The sequence below is a fragment of the Dendropsophus ebraccatus genome, chromosome 2, assembly GCF_027789765.1.
Source record: "Dendropsophus ebraccatus isolate aDenEbr1 chromosome 2, aDenEbr1.pat, whole genome shotgun sequence".
NCBI classification, from domain to species: Eukaryota; Metazoa; Chordata; class Amphibia; order Anura; family Hylidae; genus Dendropsophus; species Dendropsophus ebraccatus.
The window spans coordinates 73,065,751-73,088,638 of NC_091455.1; the positions used below are offsets into that span (position 1 = coordinate 73,065,751).

The window sequence follows — 22,888 nt, forward strand, 5'->3', positions numbered from 1 at the left end:
TCAAACCAAAACCAGAAGTGGGTTGAAAACACAGAAAATGTTGCACATTTTCCCGTTATAATATTGGTCCACTCCTGATTTTGGTTGAAAAAAAAAAAAAGGCTGATGGAAATACTGTGTGAACACAGCCTAAAAGCAAGAAACAAAACAGTTATTGGCCATATCTAAGGGTGCTATTAGATAAAGTGATTTTTCCTTTTCTCCAATTAATGATAAACAATCCCAAATGAGCACTTATGGTAACAACCTGAAATCGTTCACCATAATACACAGAACGATAGTGGTTAGTTACAATCCCAGCGAACAAACAAAAGATGTGTGCATACACTGAAGGATTTGCTAACGATTAACAATGATTTTATGGTAAGCTGAAAAGCTGCGATAAGCGACACAAACATTTTTGCTGCCTGCATCACTTAAATTTAAATGATATAAAGATTTTTTTTGCATGAAAATCTTTCTGTATGATAATACCCTAACCTGTAAACATTATCCTCATAACATCCGGAGCAGCAGCTTCTTACAATAGATGAAAGAAAGAAAACATAGATAATGACGCCCGGAGCACTGACGCGTATTGAGAGGAGGTGTCCTCTGAAATCGTACTTTACCAATGTTCAACTTTCTGAAGAAGTGACAGGTTAAAGCGACTCACCCCCCCCCCCCCCCCCAAACCGCTTGTACCTTCGGATAGCTGCTTTAAATCCAAGATCTGTCCTTGGGTCTGTTCAGGAGGCGATGCAGTTATTGTCCTAAAAAACAACTTTTAAACTTGCCGCCCTGTGTCAAATTGGCGTGGCCCAGAATGTCTGTGCCCTAGTCCTGCGATGCCTCTCCTTTCTTCCTCCCTGCCCTCTTCATCTTTAAGAATGCCCCCAGGGAGAATTTCTCCTATTCATCACTTGTCTAAACACTGCACATGTGCTGGATTATTAAGGCCCATGTGCAGTGTTCAGACAAGTGATGAATAGGAGAAATCCTGTCCAGGGGCATTCCTAATTGTGAAAAGGGTGGGGAGGAGGGACATAGGGGTGTCACAGGCCTAGGGCACAAACGCTCTAGGCCACGCCAATTTTGGACAGGGCTGCAAATTAAAAAGTTGTTTTTCAGGACAATAACTGCATCACCTACCGAATGGACTCCAAGGCACATCTCAGATTAAAATCAGCTATCTGATGGTACAATCGGTTTGGAGGGAGCAGATTGTGGGTAAAGAGTTGCTTTAACCTGCCTCTGACAGTTCCTATGTAAGAGAGATTGTTATGATGTGTATCATGACTGCACATACTGAATTATAGCGCAAACAGTATGCCTTCCAGGATATTGTAAGAAAAAGAAAATAAATAGGTCACACTGCTCTAGCTAGAATGTTTAGTCAGGGAGTGGTGCGGTCTTACATGTCATAAAACAAAGAATGTGTTTATAAATGGCCCTATATACGTGGACACGGCTGACGTGACATTTTCTTGCCTGAGTTTCCTGGTACCTGGCTCTCAGACAAAGATGTTTGAAGAAAATCAAAAAACATAAAGTCCACACTTGTATTAGGGAAAAAAATAAATAAATTAGTACAAGGTGGATGTTAAGGAGTTACCCCAAGATTTTAACTTAGAGACTTATCACCAATCCTGGATAAATGCCGACTGTTGGGGGTCCGACGTGGGGATCCCCATCTATTAGTATATAGACTTAATTTTCAGGAGCTGCTCTATGGGGAAGAGGTGGATAAATTAGTTTTCTTCAGTCTAGAGGAGAACTGTCTCTGTTACTAGCCAAACCAGAGTCTCCTACAAGAAGAGTTACCCATCTGTAGAGAGCAATGGGGGGGGGGGGGTGTTCTTGTTTGCTACAGAGAAACACATTAGTTGCCTGGAGAGATGCCTCAAGCTGGCCATACACTTTCAGTGACTGTCAGCCAATGGTTATCTCTCCTGACCTTCCTATACATATTAACGTATGGAATGGCCAAACATTCGTGTGTTTTCTAGGCAAATTGGTAAGCCACAGCCAGACTCCCTCCCTTTCAGGCAATGCTCCATGAGGATAATCACAGATACGTGGTTACAATAATGCAATTCCACCGAGGGGTATCTGAAAACAACATATGATCACAGATAGATAGCCCAAAACAAATAATAAAACATAACTTTTAATCCAATAATTCAAAATAATATCCCCACCAATATCCAAAGCTCATAGAGCCAACACATAGACAAGTGAGTAATAATCCAGAACACGTATGACAATACAAAGTAATCCCTGTCACCAACTTAAATCAATCATAGAGTGCGTAGCTCAGTTAGTTACTCTGAGCTAAGCACTCTATGATTGATTTGAGTTGGTGCCAGGGATTACTTTGTACTGTCATACGTATTCTGGATTATTACTCACTTGTCTGTGTGTCTATGTGTTGGCTCTATGAGCTTTGGATATTGGTGGGGATATTATTTTGAATTATTGGATTAAAAGTTATGTTTTATTATTTGTTTTGGGCTATCTGTGATCAAATGCTACATGAGGAAAAAAAATTACGCAGATTAGTTTTGCTCAAGGAAGAGAACTATACTAGCCATGAAGTGGAGACTATGGTTTGGTCAGTGTGAAAAGACTTTTTCCTTCTGTAGAAGAGTGAATTTGCAAACAATTACTTTTTTCCCTCTGTCTAGATTCTTTTTTAGGGAAAACAATATACACATGGATCACAGACTACTAATCTGGCCCAAGAGGGTGCTTCTAAAGAGTCCTAATATATAGAACATAAAAGGGTTTGTACAGTATTAGTAAAATATCTCAGATTTCTTCTACACCTCTCTGTGACTTGTGCCTGGTACTACAGCACTGCTCTACTGAAATAAATAGAATGAGATGCAGCACTATACTCAGCACACTCAGATTTGATAAATTAAAATAAAAAAATAAAAAAAACTCCTTACTGCATCTTCTTGCATTATAAGAGCCCTTACTTACCCTCCTTGCTTCTGTTGTGCAATATTCCAGACCGCATTCTGGCAGCTTCTGATAATGTCACACTCCCCCGCTCTGCAATGTAAATGGCTGAACAAGGAGCGGGACGTCGCTGAAAGCTGGCGGAATGGACCAGTCAGAACCAGATGTGACAGCGGTAGCAGTGGGGAACAAGAGAGGCAAGTATGAGCTCTTTTATTGCTTGAGGAGGCAGTAAAGAGCGTTGGGCTGACACTGTGTCTGCAACTACAGAGCAATGTTTTTCTACTATCACTTTTAACTATGACTGGTAGTGGGTAAACAGTAAGTAGTGGGTGGTAGTGGGAAACACTCACTAATCTAATTCAATTTCTCAAGAAGGTTTACAGTAGCTATAGCATTTTTCATGGCTACATTACATTGCTTACATTTAGATTACCACCTAATTACCTTTGGCTTTCCGGTGGAGCCACTAGTATAAAGGATGAAAAGAGGATCTTCTGAATCCAGCCACTCAGGTTCACACTCCTCCTTCGCCTCGGCCATCAGCTCATCCAGCCACCTGTCAGTCTCCGGATTCCAGGCAGTCTGCAGACAGGGCCAAAATATTCATCAGCAACCAGCACTACCAATGGGCATGAACAGCTGCAAAACATAATGTACTCTGCACTGCACACTCATGTCAGGAATAGAAATCTACAGGATTATTCTTTCTTGAATAGCTACATAATATACTGGGGGTAAACACGCTCATATATCTATCAGCTATTTGCTTAGCTATTTATAGATATTTTTACTGTAAGGGGGCAGTCACACGTTTGCTGTGGACTTCATGCGGATTTGGGGCTGTGTTCAATGATTTATGTACAATACTTTACACTGTATAAAATCTGCACTATGAAATCCACAGGTCAGAAGGTATTAACAACTCAAAAGAAACAAACGTTATTGGCAAGAAGAGTAGACTATAAAGCCCGTCTTCTACAATGAGATGCAGAGTGCAGTGAGCCGGAGAGAGAAGTGCCCAGTCATGTGCTTCTGCTTGCTAGTTCTAGTGATTGGTCAATGTCTAAACCAAAACAATTAAAACTTTTAAAATTTCTATCAAATTTTTACGTTTTTTTAAAGTGACAATGTCACTTTAACGATTAGACAGGGCCACTAAAAAAAAAAAATTCATCAGTATAGGCATGGAGCCCAATTGTTATAATGATGAAGAATGGTGATGAAAAAGAAACATGCCCAAAGCAGAAAAGGAAAAAACTCTAATAAATAAACACTATTTCATAAATTACCTGAAGTTTTGATTTGTTCTGGTTGTTCAACCTCCCAATGAGGTGTCTCACCACAATGCAATTCTTCACAGTGTGTGCCCTTTGTGACAAAAAAACAACAACATTAACACATGCTATAATAGATATAATATATATATACAGTATATATATATATATATTTTTATATATATATATATATATATATATATATATATATATATATATTTGAGAACTTTTTCTCATTAATACATGAGAACATTTTCAATAATTTTATTATATATTTTTTTAATATATAATGTAATTATTGAAAATGTTCTCATGTATTAAAGCCTATTAAAGGGGTACTTTTACAACCAGCAATCATCACCTATTCAGGGAATATGCAACAAATGGGGACCATAAAATGCCTATTCTCTTGATCGTTGAGGGTCTCTGGGGTAGGACTCAAAATCAAATATAGATCATATATTACAATAGAAGCTAAAAAAAAAAGGCTTACTTTTCCTTGCATTTGTGCACAGCCTCGTCTGCAATATGTTTCAAGTTAATAGGTTTTTCTCCTCTAAACACACCATCTAAAAAAAAAAAAAAAATCTCTGATTGATAACCACACACATTCTAACTCTCAATATATCACAAATTCTATAAGGCAATGCTTACACACGGCAGATGAGCTGCAGACATTTTGGCAGCTGTTACATATACACTTAAAGGGCAACTCCAGCGAAAAATAATTCTTTCAAATCAACTGATGTCAGAAAGTGGCACAGTCTTCCAGTACTTATCAGCTGCTGTATGTCCTGCATATCTATGTCTATAACATACAGCAGCTAATAAGTACTGGAAGACTTAAGATTTTTTAATAGAAGTAAATTACAAATCTCTGGCACTTTCTGACACCGGTTGTTTTGAAAGATTTTTTTTTTCACTGGAGTACCCCTTTCAACAGGGTTTCTAAAAATCCTAGCAAAGACTTTTGAAAACCCCCCACAGACGTAGAGAGTGCCATCTGCAATTCTATGAAGCCTCCCATACCTGCAGTAATAAGGACGGCACACTGCGAGTCCAGGATTCTTTCACAAAGAGAATCAGAGGAAAATCCTGCAAACTAAAGCAATGAACATTAAGTGGAGCCTGTCGCTGTTACATTTCAGAATCTAGATTACAGGAATGAAAGTACAAATGTTTATATAACACGTTCACACAGGGTTAAACTGGCAAGGAAGGAAATGTTGTAAACCTTCTGCATTACTTTATTTGACTGATTTCTATATAAGTTTAGTTTCCTCTATAGTTAGGTCTAAAGCCAAATTTGGAATCCTTCTGGCATTGTTTGTTTCCATAGAGCACTGGATTAAGTGGGATTAATGTGCGTTACATATTAGCGTTCATGCACAGGACTGAGCCTCTCTGTGCTGTCATACATAAGGAAATACTCTTTTCTAGATGCCCTAAGCGAGAATGGTTCTGTACATACAGAGGTATAGTATACATAGGTATGGGAAGAGAATGGACACTGCATTACAGTTTACAGGTTATATGGAGTCATAATAGATCTGTGTGCAGGGCCCGGAGATTTGTGCAATCTTATTTCATTGACTCTGATCTGTCTCATTTCTCTAGTGAAATCAGACCGTCATGATGACAACTGATGGAGCAGATTTCCCTAAAGGAAGGTGTTCTGTTCTCTCCTCTAAAAACCCAAGATATAACTCAGAAGTGTGTTATTCAATCACCCCAACTCAGAGATAAAAGGAGTTATAGGATGGAGTCTGTGCAGAAACCCTTTAACATTGTTACCCAGTACAGTAGTGCCCGACCACCCACTGTGCAAGGGAACTGCAGCACAGCCTTATTCAAGGGAATGAGGGGCAGTTCCGTACACAGCCAGGAGGTGGGGACACTGGGCAAATTTGTGCTCTGGTCTTATTTCTCAGAATTGTTGGGGGTCCCAGAGGATGTGGGGCTCTTAGTAATATTAAAATGATATGATATCCTAGCAATGTGTCACCACTTTTCAGCATTTTGCTGCATATCTTTGCAAAACCTCAGCATGCATAAATGTAAAAGATATGTAAAAATCCATATATCTTGGTAATACTGTGTTCTTTTAAAAATGGAGAAAGACATGGTATCATGATGCAGTTCTAGCAACATGTTCCAGTGAACATAGAGGTACCTACCACTATAGAGTGAACAGCACCAATCCTTGCACACGCCAACATGGAATATACAAGCTCTGGGATCATTGGCAAATAGATGGCCACCCGATCTCCTTTCTTTACTCCTTTAAAGGAAAAACAATACAAGATATGAGACATTAGATTAAGGATTAAGATGAAACCCTATAATAATAGAATTCCTTTACCATACTTATTTTCTGTCAGACTTGGGTTTCTGCAGAATTGCCAGGCAAAGCAGTGATAACATTAACGTCAATGTGAATTCTATCTCAAGTTGATACATCCTGATTTACTGACGTTTGGTATGAATAGAACATTGCAGTTTTCCATCTTTAGGACTGGAAATTGTAACACACTGACAATTACTTTAAAGGGGTTATCCAGCGCTACAAAAACATGGCCCCTTTCCTACAGAGACGGACCCACTCTTGTCTCCAGCTTGGGTGGGGTTTTGCTGCTCAGTTCCATTGAGGTGAATGGAGCTTAATTGCAAACTGCACCTGAACTGGAGACAAGAGTCGTGCTGTCTTTGAAAGAAAGTGGCCATGTTTTTGTAGTGCTGGATAACCCCTTTAAGCAACCATGAACTTATCAGCCAGGGTGCAGTACTGTGTCCTCTGTGTTTCCTCACATGAGTAATAGGCCCTATGCATTTGACTGTGTAAATCTGTCCATATACTGAAGATCTGCAATTTTGGATAGTATAGGACCAAATTTATTTTATGGGCCATTGCACATAACTGTGGACTCCAAGATCCATGCATTTGCCAGGAGCCAGGACTGCAAAAATCTATGACATGTCATTATACAGTCCAGGGCTTCTATCCATCTATTATATGCATGGTCCAGGACTGTGGAGGGTTATCTGTGCCAACAGATCAGTGGTTTGTGGTCAACAAACCACTATGGTTGTGTACAGGACACCTCAGACTGGCTTCTGCTTTCAAGGGATCCATTATATTTGATCCACTTTAATCCATTTTGTGTTTTATCCCATTGACCTATAATGGGTCAGTAAGGTTAGTTTTTTTTCAAAGCAAATTGTGGTTATACAGTTGTCTAATAAATAGGTGAAAATTTACTTCCTAATGGTAAGTTCTTTTTTTACAAATCTTTTAACCTATCAGAAAATGTTAGCCATTAGTGGACATCCTAACAATATCTAAATTCAAGGGGCACTACATATCCTATGTAGTATCAAGACTCCAAACTGACGTCATATGAACAAAATATTTCCATTATACTTCTTAATGTAGGTTCTACTCTAGATATTTGCGTACAACTACTGACCAAAACACTTCTGTGGGACAGTGACCTAATTTGATTGGCACATAGGAAACTGATGGCCGGACATCCCATTGCCTGACCCGAGGCTTATTATAAAAAAATCAAAGACACCTAAATACAGTGCTTCGCTATCGCAGTCAGTGCCACAGCAACTGAATGGATAAGTAGTGTTAACGCTCAACTACTACTCCATTCAAATAAAGCACATAGCACATTTGTTCCCATAAGCTTCCTCAGTGATTGATGACCCCTGATGAAGCTGTGATTTCAAAGCGATACATGTGGGGCTCTGGGAGCAACACATGGTTTGCCTAACACTTTAAAGCTTTGTAACACTTGTTTCACCCATTTTGGTTGGATCTTTTGGTCTTTTTAATTCACTTGGCATTTAACCATTTATTATTTTTAGCTTTTTAAAGTGTTTTCAACTTTGATATGTTTTGCTCATGTTTATTTTTCTCACATGCGTGTAGCACCCTGTAGCGGTCGATCTTACACATGGACACAATTCCAAAATGCAGGTGGGACCGGGACTTGCTTCATTAAACACTGACAAATCCAGCTAGTACCACCTACAATTCAGGCGCTAGCCATGGCTGCTAGCACAGAGTGTAGAAGCTCCCTTACATAATGAAGCCACCTGTTGTGTTACATGATTAACCTAATAGAGCAGCACGTGTAAAAAACATGTAAGGCAGCACATATTCTTCAGCTTTATTAATATTAAACCAGAAAACATAAACCCTGACATTTAGGCGCAGATGAAAGGTCAATTATGCATTAATGTCTCCACAGACATTTACCATGGATGCCAGATCATTGGGTGCAAGACTTACAATTACACTTGGGTGCAAGACACTTAGAATTACTTTATAGTATAACAAGCAATGCCGGACACAATTAAAAGAAAATGACTAACTGGATATGGTTATAAAGCGAGTGAATCATTGACAGAGAAAGCATATTGGACCTTCTACATCTGTGTAATGTAGCACATGATTTATAGGTCGCCATAACCTATAAAAAATGACTAAATGTGACCTAAACATGAAGGTTCAAGTGGCATGACAGGCCTCAGTATCATTATCTGGAGTAGCCTCTCCATTCAGAAACCTTACTTAGAGGGCAGCAGTTTTACTCCATCTGCCCACACATATTAGCTGTTACTTGGCTGAGCTATTGTGGCAGATAACACAAGTGATGTATTTCATAGCATCTGCTCATACACTACTCAGGAGAAGTTAGAGGATTTATTACCAGTTTCTTTTTTGTTCATTAACCAAATGCGTCACCTAGATCAGAGACAGATATTGAGACATGTCCTTTTTTCTAATACATTCAATTTTTTGGCTCGTACTTTTTTTCTACATTTAATTTTAAATGGTGTACTGGAGTACCAGTGTGCAGGGAGAAAGCCAGAGGGGCCATGTTCCTTCATTTGCAGGATTATAGATATATATCTGTAATCTTGGAAAGACGGAACATATATATATATATATATATACTGTATATCTGTAATCCTGGAACATGGCCCCTTTGGCTTTCTCCCTGCACACTGGTACTTCAGTACACCAACTGTGCAGGTTCTGCAGCACAACTTCCTTCAAGTGAAAGGCGTTGTGTTACAGCCCCCTGCACAGTGGGAGAGGGGGCACCAATAAATTGCACTGCAGTCCACTCATCCTAAGAATTGGTAGAAGTCTCATGGTCAAACCCCCACCAATATTTTTAAAGATTCTAAAATTCTAATGACAGTAACATCGGAAAAAATTAAATGTGAAGATATAGCCTGCAGCTCCTCCACTCCACCTTCTTGTTGTGGGTTCTGATAATATATGTCAATAATATACAACATAGAATTTGAACAAAATTCTAAATATTACTCCAATTTATGCTACCTATATCTCTATTGCCTATGAACAGTTTTTCACAACAACAAGGAGCACATGAAGCAAAAGATTGAACATGGTCAGACTGAATCATCTCTGCATCGGCATTAGAGATGAGCGAACTGGGTTCGGGTTCGAGTCCATCCGAACCCGAACGATCGGCATTTGATTAGCAGGGGCTGCTGAACTTGGATAAAGCTCTAAGGTTGTCTGGAAAACATGGATACAGCCAATGCCTATATCCATGTTTTCCACATAGCCTTAGGGCTTTATCCAACTTCAGCAGCCACCGCTAATCAAATGCCGAAAGTTCGGGTTCGGATGGACTCGAGCATGCTCACGGTTCGCTTATCTCTCAGTGTGTCCAAGTCTAGTTATTGGATTTATACTCATCACTTAGTCTGAGCAGCAGGGCGGTCTCTACGCGTTTCTTGTCCCCCATCAATCATCAGGAGACCTATTGGGGGGTCTGATGTAGGACATCTGTAGCCATGATAGACGTCATGCCACGATGATGGTTGTTAGGCGTCTATACCTTTCTGGCCGCCGCGCTTCTTTTTATATCCAAGACTCCTCCCATCTGTATCCTTATTGGTTGAGGAGTCACGGGGTACTCAGTCTTATAGGACCTTGCCGGAGCAAGCATGTATGACGTGATCCCACGCGTGCGCTCTAGATAACGTACCTTGCGCATGCGCTGTAATAATCCCGCGCGTGCGCTCTGGAAGATGTACCTTGCGCATGCGCTGAGGTGGACATATATCGGCATCAACCATCGCTGTAATGATCACGCGCATGCGCTCTGGAGGATGTACCTTGCACATACGCTGTAGTGGATATGTATCGGCATCAACCATCTAAGTAGAAGATCAGGTTGACTACGCATGCGCAGTGCAATACCGCATACACAGGTGTACCTTGGCCCGGCATGAATGTGTCAAGGATATGCGCAAGCGCCAATATAACGGCGTGTGCGCACTAAGACATATCTGACAATTAAAACAGATTGAACATGGTCAGACTGAATCATCTCTGCATCGGCATTAAAGATGAGCGAACCGGGTTCGGGTTCGAGTCCATCCGAACCCGAACGATCGGCATTTGATTAGCTGGGGCTGCTGAACTTGGATAAAGCTCTAAGGTTGTCTGGAAAACATGGATACAGCCAATGCCTATATCCATGTTTTCCACATAGCCTTAGGGCTTTATCCAACTTCAGCAGCCACCGCTAATCAAATGCCGAAAGTTCGGGTTCGGATGGACTCGAGCATGCTCACGGTTCGCTCATCTCTAATCGGCATCAATCGCATTATTTACCTAAATTCTTCAAGACATTTGCAAACTTGCAGACTTGTTTGAGTAACTCGGCATAGGAAATCACTGAGGAATCAGAGGGCGAATTGCCTTCCCTGAAATACAAAAGAACAAGGAATATGTTAGCTGCAATCTTATATCTCTATAGGAATCGTTAATGCCAGGCCATAGTTGCTCAGCTTACTCTATTCTCCAATGTTAATGAGCCGTGGTAAGAACTTAGTCACAATTTTACAGTATTTGTAAGGATCTGGATTTTTCTTCTTCACAGAAAAAGGGGAAGAATAAGGGCATGTTCACATGGTAAAAATCTAAATCAGAATCACAGTATCTGCCGAGTTCAATGCAGTTTTCTAGACCAGTTGTTATTAATTCCTTTTGATTTTAATGAGAACTTAAAGTGGAACTTAATGCTTTGCTGGTTACAAACAGATCTGTGTTGCTTATTGCCTGGATGCTGTCAGCAGGCAGTCATGCATTGCGGTATTAGGCTGGGGTTACACACAGTATTTTTGACTGTTTCTGGCACATTTTTAACAGTATTTTCTGTTTTCTGCTTAAAAGACTATAGTAAACTATGAAACAGACAGAACATTACTCTAGTGATGTTTTTGCATTGGCTTTGGTCTTTAGTGAGAAGCAGAATGCCCTATAGTATTCTCCTGACCATATTCTGTTTGCATTCCCTAATAACAGAAAGCAACATCTCCGGTACCCTAGGGATAGTTGGGAATTTTTCAGTGGAGTGAAATCTCACACTGATGCAACACTATCACCCTGTAGTATTATGGCACATACATAGACTATGAGACTCCACTGAATGTGCATCCGCTGTTATCAGGCTTATGGAGTCTACAAGAAACAGGATTGGTAACAGTAGTGTTTCCATTAAAAGCCTTTGCTACAAAGCCTATTCTAAAACATCCTTTATCTTGACCATGAACATCTCTCTCTAGTCCAGGCAGTACAGAGAAGATGTCATTATATATACGTGTAATAGATCACACTACATGTACTAAATACAGGATATTAGACAAGACTGTCTTTAGCTATGTCAGCAGTTAAAGGGACGCAGCTGATTGTAAAGAGCTGTGTACACAAGTCCTGCCTAGAGCCCTGCCCTTACTGACGTGGAACCAGATGCTGTTATACAGGTCTACTGTTACCACAAATAGAGATAAACACCCTCTAGAAGCATACAGACTACAAGATAATGATCCAAATACTAAACATATACAGGGCACTGAACAAATAAAAGACCAACACAGAAGGCTTATAATAAGAAACAAACAGCTATGAATCTCCAGTAAAACAGTGATAAAATATGAAACAGATTATTCATATTGTAATATGGTTTTCCATGAAAAGACATCAGCATTCATTTTTTCTTATTCCAAACTATACTGGGAATGAAACATGGACTCAGATTGGTATGGTGCACAAAAACACCTCTAAGCTATAGTCCCTTATGTGTATACAGTTGTTGAACATGTCATGTCAGAGTGCTGGTTGCAAATTCTGGTAAGTTTCCCATCTCCATGTCCTTGAGGTGATGTCTGGCAATCTTTGGAACACTCTGTCTATTGCAATGAAACCTAGGGTCTCATAAATGTGAGTGAACTTAAAGGAATCATACAAGATTACACAAATATTGCTTCTTTCTAAAAAAGAAAAAAAAAGCAGTGCCACACCACTCCACAGGCTATACACAGCTGGATACTAACTAAGCATCATTTGGTAAAAATGGTGGTACATATCAAAGTAACATCCACATGAATGTAAGGACCAATGCTACCAGTAGAACACTGCCTAGATCATCACACTACCTTGCCAGCTTGATTTCTTCCCATAGTGCATGGATCCAACAAAAACATGAATCATCACACCAGACCAGCTTCTTCCACTGCTTCATGGTCCAGTTCAGATGCTCACATGCCCAATGTAAGTACTTTTAGTGGTGGACAGGAGTCAGCATGTGCCCTCTGATTTGTTTGTGGCGAATGCACGAACCCTAATTCTAGGTATATCCAGGTACATCCAGGGCTACATCCATCTTCCCCAGCCACCGGGACTCTAATACTGAGCGTTTGGCTTAGTAGGTACTAACCCCTGCATACATGGAACACCCAACAAGACCTGCTATTTGGAGATGCCCCCCCCCCCCCAAGTCATCTAATCATCGAAGTTCAGACTTGACAGTTTTTCCTCTGACCAAATTGATATTGCTTATTATTTTAGACACACTCAGATCAGGGCCGCTTTAACCAGAGGGCACATGGTGCACGTGCACCGGGCCCACTGGTTAAAGGGGCCCACCCTGCGTAGGGCCGACTTTTGCTCTGTGCGACCAGTAGGGTCGCACAGGGCTCCAGCCACAAGCCTGCCAGGGGGGCGCCATCGGGATGGGGAACGCGCAGACCCAGGTGAGTATAAAGTGTTTTTTTTTTTATTTGCTATATGGGAGGGGGGAGCACAAAGGGGGGCTATATAACGGGGGGCAGCACACAGCGGGGGTCTATACTACTAGGGGTGCCACGGGGGGGGGGCGCATAGGGGGTATATATAACTGGGGGAGCGCACAGGGGGGTATATATAACTCGGGGAGGGCACAGGGGGGCTATATACTACTGGGGGGTGCACAGTGGGGTATATATAACTGGGGGAGTGCACAGGGGGATATATATAAATGGGGGAGCGCACAGGGGGTATATATATAACTGGGGGAGCGCACGGGGGTATATATAACTGGAGGAGTGCACAGGGGGGTATATATAACAGGGAGCACAGAGGGGGACTATATACTAATGGGGGGTGCACAGGGGGGTATATATAACTGGGGGAGTGCAGAGGGGGGCTATACACTACTGGGGCGCACAGGGGATATATATACAACTGGGAGGTGCACGGGGGTATATATAACTGGGGGTGCGCAGGGGGTATATATAACTGGTATATATAACAGGGAGCGCACATGGGGGCTATATACTACTTAGGGGCGCACAGGGGATAGATATATATATATAACTGGGGGATGCACAGGGTATAAATATATAAATGGGGGGGTGCACAGGGGTTATATATAACTGGGAAAACGTACTGGGGGAGCACAGGGGATATATATATACTACTTGGGGGTGCACAGGGGGACTATATACTACTGGGGGGAGCACAGGATATATATACTACTGGAGGGTGCACAGGGGGGTATATATACTACTGGGGAATGCACAGGGGGACTATATACTACTGGGGGAGCACAGGGGATATATATACTACTGGGGGCTGCACGGGGGTATATATACTACTGGGGGATGCATGGGGAGGCTATATACTACTAGGGGCCGCACCTAGTGGTCTATAGTACTGGGGGCAGCACACAAGGGGTCTATATACTACTGGGGGCAGCACAATGGGGTCTATATACTACTGGGGGGTGCACAGGGGGTATATATACTACTGGGAGCAGCACCTAGTGGTCTATAGTACTGGGGGCAGCACACAGGTGTCTATATACTACTGGGGGCAGCACACAGCTGTGGGGGAGCACAGAGGGGTGTAACTACTATATAGGGGGAAAGAGGGGGGTAACTACTATATAGGGGTACATAGGGGGGTAACTACTATATAGGGGTACAGGGCACCTTACTACTGTATGTGTTGGAGCCTAAAGTGTTTCTCTGGCAAATTCTGGAGAGAAGATTCACAGCCGGGGAAGACTTCAAGGTGGCCCAGGCTGGATTGAGTGAAAGAAAAGGTGAAAGACGCCCCCTGTGAGTAAATGGATGTAACTGTTATAGGGCTGTAGTGATAGTGGTCATGGTGTGGCAGTATTATATAATGGTATCATTGGTGATATCGTTATGAGGTAACTACCGTATGTATTGGGGCTCTTAATACAGTGTGGGGACATTTTCAGGAGGGGGGCCCACTCTTGAGTCCTGTGCACTGGGCCCACCAATGTATTAAAACGGCCCTGACTCAGATGTTACATATCCCAGTCTAGGCTAGACTGACCTGTATTTGTGAGCGACTATAAAACAACAATAAAAAGGTAGGAGATAATTTTAGATCAGACCAAACTTGTTATCTGAACATGTTAATGGCATTAACCTCAATAGCCCGGAACTCTTCCCTTCTTCTACCGTCATTGCTCTATATAAAGATAACAGTGCAGTTTACTACCTGGATAAGTTACGTCTACACAATACATACAAAGCCTCCTTCTCAGCCAACCCTGATAATATGTGACACACTTTAAAGGCAAATATTTTCCACTGTTTTGTAAGAACTCTGCTTCCTCATTTGATATATACAGTATGTATTTACTCCTGTACATTTTAATTGGTAATAAGGGTAAAAAGAACTCTTATTTTATAAAGGTCCATGTGCCCATTGTGAGAATAGGCATCTCCTGACAGGCCCCTTTTAATATAGGAAATAAAACAGGTGTAAAAGGTTTAATTTGCAGAAGGGTGATAAAACTGCTTATATAGGTCGTCCAGGGAAAACTTTAGCTCTCCCCACTGCTTCTCTGTGGCATAAAACAACAAATGAACCATTCATACCCCTCACCCCTGCTTCTCCGGATGTGGGATCTTCCGGTTCCGACTATGCTCCCATTCTGGTGAGTTCCACTCCTGACCGCACTTAGCTCTGTGATTGGCTGAGCGGGCAGCAGGATGTTGGCAGAAGCCGGGCAATCTCTCTAGTGCTGAAGAAGAATTTGGGGGCTACATACATGTACACTCTCTCTCATATAGGCACTGTCATTAAACTCTCTGTCTTCTTTTTACAGCCATGGGGCTTCTGGACAAAGATGACTGACAGCAGGGAAGTGTAGCGTGCTGCTCCCTGCTTGTTCTTGTTACCATAAATAATAACAGATTGGATATACTGATAGTGTAATACTGTATCTAAACAATGACTCAGGATTAGATATATTCAGGCAAAGCTTCACAACTAGTATTGTTTGTCACCGTCCTTACCAGGTCATTCAGATCTATTAGCATGTCCTTTAGGACATTCAATATCTATCCTGTTGCCCACAAGGAACTAAGAATATCACTGAGCGGTGACACACAGGCTCTGTTCCTTTGTAATGAGGACAGAATGTTGTGTGTCTTTATTCAGTAACAAGCTGCAATGCTGACAAGCCGAAAAGTGAGACTAGTCTTAAATCTGGATCACTTCCAAAGTGACCAATTTCTTCTACACCTTGGATTTGATAATACAGTCTCTGTACAGGTATTACAATGTTTTGGTAAATGGGGTATAAGAGTCTTTACCACAGCAAGCAGTCACTTTGTGCGTTTTGTTAGGCACTGCACAAAAATCTACAGGTATAGATTTTTGCCTGGTTTACGTCCGATTCCAGGCGTTACCTTAATAAATCTAGCACTGTAGGAAGCAAAGGCTCCTCCTCATCTTGCGAGCAGGGGATGCGGCTGGCGTACGCCACGGAAAAGGGGCGAATCTGCGCCTATTCTGTTGAGGGGAAATGACTAGCTGATTGTCGAGGTCTGACTAGTAAGGGTCTGACCCTGACCATGATGCAGCCTGATCCCCTCCCTGCTAGGTGCCTGAGACTAAGATGGCCTCATAGACTTGCATTGGGAGTCTGTCTAGGTCAGTGTTCCTCCAGTCCACAAGTACCCTCAACCTTTAGGCTGCATTCACACGGAACACGGATGTGGAATGCCTGTAACAGACTCTCCACCGTCCGAGCAGCATCTGTGATAAGATGCTGGGAGAGGGGGAACTGTACTGATATGCGCCACGCTGTAGTGAAGCAGCTGCGCGGCTCTTTCATTACAGTGCGGCGCATATCTGTATGGTTCCCCCGCACCCAGCATCTTATCACAGATGCTGCCTGGGCGGGGGAGAGTCTGTTACATGAACGTGTGAATGCAGCCTTAAGAATTTCCATAGTATTTCACAGTATTCACGAAGTATCGCCTCAGCTGTTCTATGTATGGAATATCCTCAAATCATGACCTGTTTACCAGTTGGGGCACTTATGGTCTGGAGTTGAGAAACACTGATCTAAGTCATGTAATGTAGACCCGGAAGTGAACACGCTGCACATATACTTCTCCTGGCTCGTTCTCCTGATTAGTCGGGTTCTGAGTGTTATTTTTAATGACAGTGCCCATTTGAGGTGCATTCGTAGCCTGTTGATGCTAGGGGTGATGGATTTTCAATGCCTCATCCTATTGTTCTTGAAGTGATAAGAAAGTGCCAGAGCTGTCTGGCTGCAGCTTAAAGGGCCTATTACACGGGTCGTTAAGAGGAGCAAACGAGCGCTGTCAGCGCTCGTTTGCTCCTCGTTCCCCGCTCGCTGCCGCCACTATTCAACGCGGCTGCAGCGAGCGGGTGAGTGCGGCGGGGAGCTGCTGGGGGGGCTGCCCGGCTGATCGCTGATCGTCCGGGCAGCCCATAGGATACAGCAGCGCCTGCTGCCGATGCTCCTATTCAACGGAGCGACGCCAGCAGATCGCTGCTATATCAGTCGCTTGTTTTTCAACATGTTGAAAAACAAGCGACTGCAACGATCAGCCGACATGAACGATGTCGGCTGATTGTTGCACTCTATTCCACGGGACGATAATCATCCGTAGCGGCCGATATCAGCCGAATACGGACGATAATCGTTCCGTAGAATAGGGCCTTAAAGCGTAACTGTCATGTTTTTTTTTATTGCAGAAATCAGTAGTATAAGCGATTTTAAGAAACTCTGTAATAGGTTTCATCAGCCAAAAAAGCCTCCTTCTGTACTCAAGAAGCAATGTCCCAGACTCCCCCCCTGACTTCTTATCTGTGCATTATCAGGCAAACACGTCTTCATTACAGAGAAGCCAGTGAAGACGGGCTCTGCTCTCCCATTCTATCCTTATGGAGGGGGGAGGGGCCGAGGGAGATGAGGGAGCAGGAGAGGTGACATGAAGGTCAGCTGTCTGTAGACTCTCTGGGAAGCTAAACCGCTAAATTCAGGTGTCAGAAAGGTCAGTGCTTATCTATGAACTTACTGAGAGAAGATTGCAGGGTGTTGTGCTTTGCAGGACTGCTCCGTGCTCAGTCACTCCTAACAGCCCCTCCCCTCTCCATAGCCACATAATGGAGACAGAAATCCTGCTTCATTTGATGTGAGGGGGGAGGCTGGGAGATTGCTTTTTCACTACAGAAGAAGACTCTTTTAGTACATAAAACCTATTACAGAGTTTCTTAAAATCGCTTGTACTGTTGATATTTAATGTTTTCAGAAAAATGACTCTGAAATGACAGTTACGCTTTAACCCTCCCCATAGAGAACACATAATCGTTCAGCCATGCTGAAAGTTCATGTATAGGGGAGGACGGCTGAGATAATTAAAGGTATTGTTACACCTTCAGTAACTGTTGGCCGAACGATCATTACAGACAGTTATCTCTTCTGTCCTCCACATTCACAAGTTCTCTCTGGGAAGGGGTAAGTTGCTTATCTATCCAAGAACAAAGGGGTCTGGTAGTGAAATTGCATCACATCTGACCACCCAGGGAGACTCCCATACACCTTACACTGACAGCCATGCCCACCTCAAGCAGCGGGTTCAGCTGACATTAGTATAAAGTGTATGGGGACCTTTATTTATCTCCCCCATTGTATATCACATTCTTTACATCTAAAGGATTACGGTCTTTACAAGAATAAGGATTGAATAGGGATTTCCCATTCTGTCTGGCAGGAGTAAAGTGAGATAAGTATTGGTAAATATAGACTAAGAACATTTTGGCTGATGATGTGGCCTAACCCATTTACTAGGACTCCTCCAAGCTCAGGGGTAGACGGTGTAACCACTAAAAGAGACGCCTAACAACCTCTGCAAGTGCCCAAAGGGGCAGCTGAAAGCGGAGGACCAGGTATGTTACAATGTAGGCTTGTAGCAGAATGCCCCCAGCATACAACGCCTGGAACAATAAAGTAGTCACACCTGTATGGCCGGTTACACTCTCCACATTACCTATATACCAACACTATGCAGGGGGAGCCAGGCTGGAAGGATTAAAGGGACATTTTCAACTGTTTTGTAGACAGGATTTCAAGTCTTCACATCACAAGCTAAGCGTGGGTTTAGTGCCATGGGCTCTTCTCATTTTTCACGGCATAGCAGTGACACCCCAGCGCCACCCACACAATGTACAGGAAACTGTGGCACAATCCCCTTTAGGTAAATGGGGCAATGCTGCGGATCCTCCCCTAAACAGCGAGTGGTTGGGGGCAACGCTGTGCAGGAAAAAAGGGGTTGCAATACTATGTGTTATCAATGTTAGACAGGTGGGGTTCCCACCTCTATAAGGAGAGGTGAGCCCTGTCCACTAACTTCATGCAGGACATACAGCAGCTGATAAGTACTGGAAGAGATTTTTAAATAGAAGTAAATTACAAATCTATATAAGTTTCTGACACCAGTTGATTTGAAAGGGAAAACAAATTGCAGAAGTTCCCCTTTAAGAGTCTCTTTCCATTCATCTCTATAGGCGTTATAAAAATGCCTAGGCTTGTGGATATAGGAACACCCCCTTTAATTCTGCAGCAGGGGATTTGATATGTTATTGCACTTATTATAGAAACACGTATCTATCCACATCCAGTGGGGAGTCATGTTGCTGAGTGGTAGACATCCATTGTTATTTGTGACCACCTCCGCTATGTTCTTACAGTAAGTACTATCTATATTACCAGAAGTAAGCGATCTTATCCCCAAGGTTCTTCTCCAAGACGTTCCTGTCCAGGACATTGTAGCAGACGTTGGTCTTGGCCCCTTTCATGAACTCCACGAATATCTTGCCTTTGGTAAGATCAAAGTTATAGTCCAGCACCTTCCCAGTAGGGGGAGACTTCCAGTGGAACTGTGAGGAGACCTCCATCCAGAATTCTGAGGAGAAGGAGGAGGAAGCACAAAGACATGTTGTCCTCATCTCACTACTGACTCTCACATTGTAGGATAATACAGCTCATTGTGTCTATGGCTGATGCAGCAGAGTGATCGCAGTACACTGAGACACCCTGTCCCAGACATCGTATTGCCCCTGTCCCAGACATCGTATTGCTCCTGTCCCAGACATCGTATTGCCCCTGTCCCAGACATCGTATTGCCCCTGTCCCAGACATCGTATTGCTCCTGTCCCAGACATCGTATTGCTCCTGTCCCAGACATCGTATTGCTCCTGTCCCAGACATCGTATTGCTCCTGTCCCAGACATCGTATTGCCCCTGTCCCAGACATCATATTGCCCCTGTCCAAGACATCATATTGCCCCTGTCCCAGACATCATATTGCCCCTGTCCCAGACATCATATTGCCCCTGTCCCAGACATCATATTGCCCCTGTCCCAGACATCTTATTGCCCCTGTCCTAGACATCATATTGCCCCTGTCCTAGACATCTTACTGCCCCTGTCCAAGACATCATATTGCTTCTGTCCCAGACATCATATTGCCCCTGTCCTAGACATCATATTGCCCCTGTCCCAGACATTGTATTGCTTCTGTCCCAGACATCATATTGCCCCTGTCCTAGACATCATAGTGCCCCTGTCCAAGACATCATATTGCCCCTGTCCCAGACATCATATTGCAGTCCTATGTAAAATTTAAACTATGCTCCCTGGTATCTCAATGCATTGTGTAAGTGACAAATTGAAGATGTGTATTTTCTGCCTTGATCTCACCTACATGAGACACCAGCACATCACCTACATGAGACACCAGCACATCACCTACATGAGACACCAGCACATCACCCACATGAGACACCAGCACATCACCCACATGAGACACCAGCACATCACCTACATGAGACACCAGCACATCACCTACATGAGACACCAGCACATCACCTACATGAGACACCAGCACATCACCTACATGAGACACCAGCACATCACCCACATGAGACACCAGCACATCACCTACATGAGACACCAGCACATCACCCACATGAGACACCAGCACATCACCTACATGAGACACCAGCACATCACCCACATGAGACACCAGCACATCACCTACATGAGACACCAGCACATCACCCACATGAGACACCAGCACATCACCCACATGAGACACCAGCACATCACCTACATGAGACACCAGCACATCACCCACATGAGACACCAGCACATCACCTACATGAGACACCAGCACATCACCTACATGAGACACCAGCACATCACCTACATGAGACACCAGCACATCACCTACATGAGACACCAGCACATCACCTACGTGAGACACCAGCACATCACCCACGTGAGACACCAGCACATCACCCACATGAGACACCAGCACATCACCCACATGAGACACCAGCACATCACCTACATGAGACACCAGCACATCACCTACATGAGACACCAGCACATCACCTACATGAGACACCAGCACATCACCTACATGAGACACCAGCACATCACCTACATGAGACACCAGCACATCACCTACATGAGACACCAGCACATCACCCACATGAGACACCAGCACATCACCTACATGAGACACCAGCACATCACCTACATGACAAGCTCCACTCCACCTGTAACAGCATCTATATGGAGCAATACCTTGCGGACTGTGGATGGACTTGTGGTAGAGATCTCGGTATGTTCTTAGGTCTGGCACATAGGCGTGCTCCCGCAGGGGCTCTGCAGGATGGTAGATCACGTCCTCCAGCTCTTCTGCACCCACTTGTCCCGCTGCCCTCACCTGGCTCGGCATGGTTGCTGCTTCAACCACAAACACCTTATTGCGAGAGTTAGGATGAGTGATGTGGCTGTGCGGTGACGCCCCCTCCGGCAGATGTGTGCATGGACGGAGAGGTGACAGGAGACTACCTGGGCTCAGCAGCGGGTCAGCCCTCCTCCGGCTCAGCAGCGGGTCACTCCTCCTCCTCACCCGCAGGTCTCTCTATCCTGCCGCTCCACTTGATTTGTGAATCTCGCCCGGGTCTGTATTCTCATAGAACGCCATCCAATCAGCGCACGCCCTGCTCACACTCCCTTTTTCTGATTGGCTGCGACGCGCTCGGCTCATCTCTTCCCATTGGCCTCTGAGGAGATGGTGCGCGCACAAGACGGTGGAGTCAGCGGGCGGAGGATGAGGAGGGGGCAGAGCGGGACAGCGGCAGCGGGTGTAGGAGCAGGGCGAGCCGGGGAAGGAGAGCAGGGACCCCGGGAAGGAGAGCAGGGACCCCGGGAAGGAGAGCAGGGAGGCGGACACTACACAGGCTGCCCTTGTTGTGCACCAGGTGTACAGTGACAGCTGAGGGTGTGTGGTGGGTAGGACAGGTTTACATTACACTGAGGTGTGAAAGAGCCATTCACTGACATGTACAGCACTACTCATAGGGGGCTCCACAGCTTACCTATCAGGGGGGACTCCTACAGTAAGAGCCCTGTATGTGCGGAGCGGACCATAACATAAAGCAGTACTCTGTATCAGTGTACAGAAAAAAAGAAAAAATTGGTCAACTCTCCTGGAACACCGTTCACACTAGGCAGGAGCACGTTGCTATGGCTGAAATTGCAAACACACGAAAACACAGAAAAATGCAACAGCTCACTGCAACCGCAAGATACAGACTCACTACAGACATGAAAATAATTAAACCTCCCAACTGCCCAAAAAACGTCCACAAAAATAATGAGTCTCTTGGTTACTATTTGCAAACAGTGTAACCCACCCCACCACGGTAAGGTGGACTCATATCGAGGCAGACCCTACACTGTAATGGCCTCTCCATGGCATGTAATACGCCTATGCTCTGGGCATGCAAGATCCGTCTAATACCTGCAAACATGATTGCACCACCTGGTGTAATATACAGCGGCACAGCCCGATACATTACGTGCGGCGGCACAGCCCGGTACATTATATAGCACGAGCCTGGAGAAGAAGAAAATGGCTGCATATCTCACACGTTAGATACTAAAGTTTATTCAGGTACATCAAAAACCAACATC

At 43.7% G+C, this 22,888-nt stretch overlaps 1 protein-coding gene across 1 annotated transcript in view; it reads right to left on the reverse strand.

Moving 5' to 3' along the window:
• LOC138783270 (acetyl-coenzyme A synthetase, cytoplasmic-like) overlaps positions 1-21,835 on the reverse strand; it is a 40,848-nt gene extending 19,013 nt beyond the window's left edge. The window contains exons 1-8 of the mRNA XM_069957765.1: positions 21,491-21,835; positions 19,607-19,802; positions 10,894-10,985; positions 6,401-6,504; positions 5,253-5,325; positions 4,717-4,792; positions 4,239-4,317; positions 3,394-3,531 (exon numbers count right to left, since the gene is read on the reverse strand). Of these exons, the coding sequence (XP_069813866.1) occupies positions 3,394-3,531; positions 4,239-4,317; positions 4,717-4,792; positions 5,253-5,325; positions 6,401-6,504; positions 10,894-10,985; positions 19,607-19,802; positions 21,491-21,644 (912 nt within the window). The 5' untranslated portion in view covers positions 21,645-21,835. The remainder of the gene's footprint in view (positions 1-3,393; positions 3,532-4,238; positions 4,318-4,716; positions 4,793-5,252; positions 5,326-6,400; positions 6,505-10,893; positions 10,986-19,606; positions 19,803-21,490) is intronic.
• Positions 21,836-22,888: the final 1,053 nt, after the last annotated feature.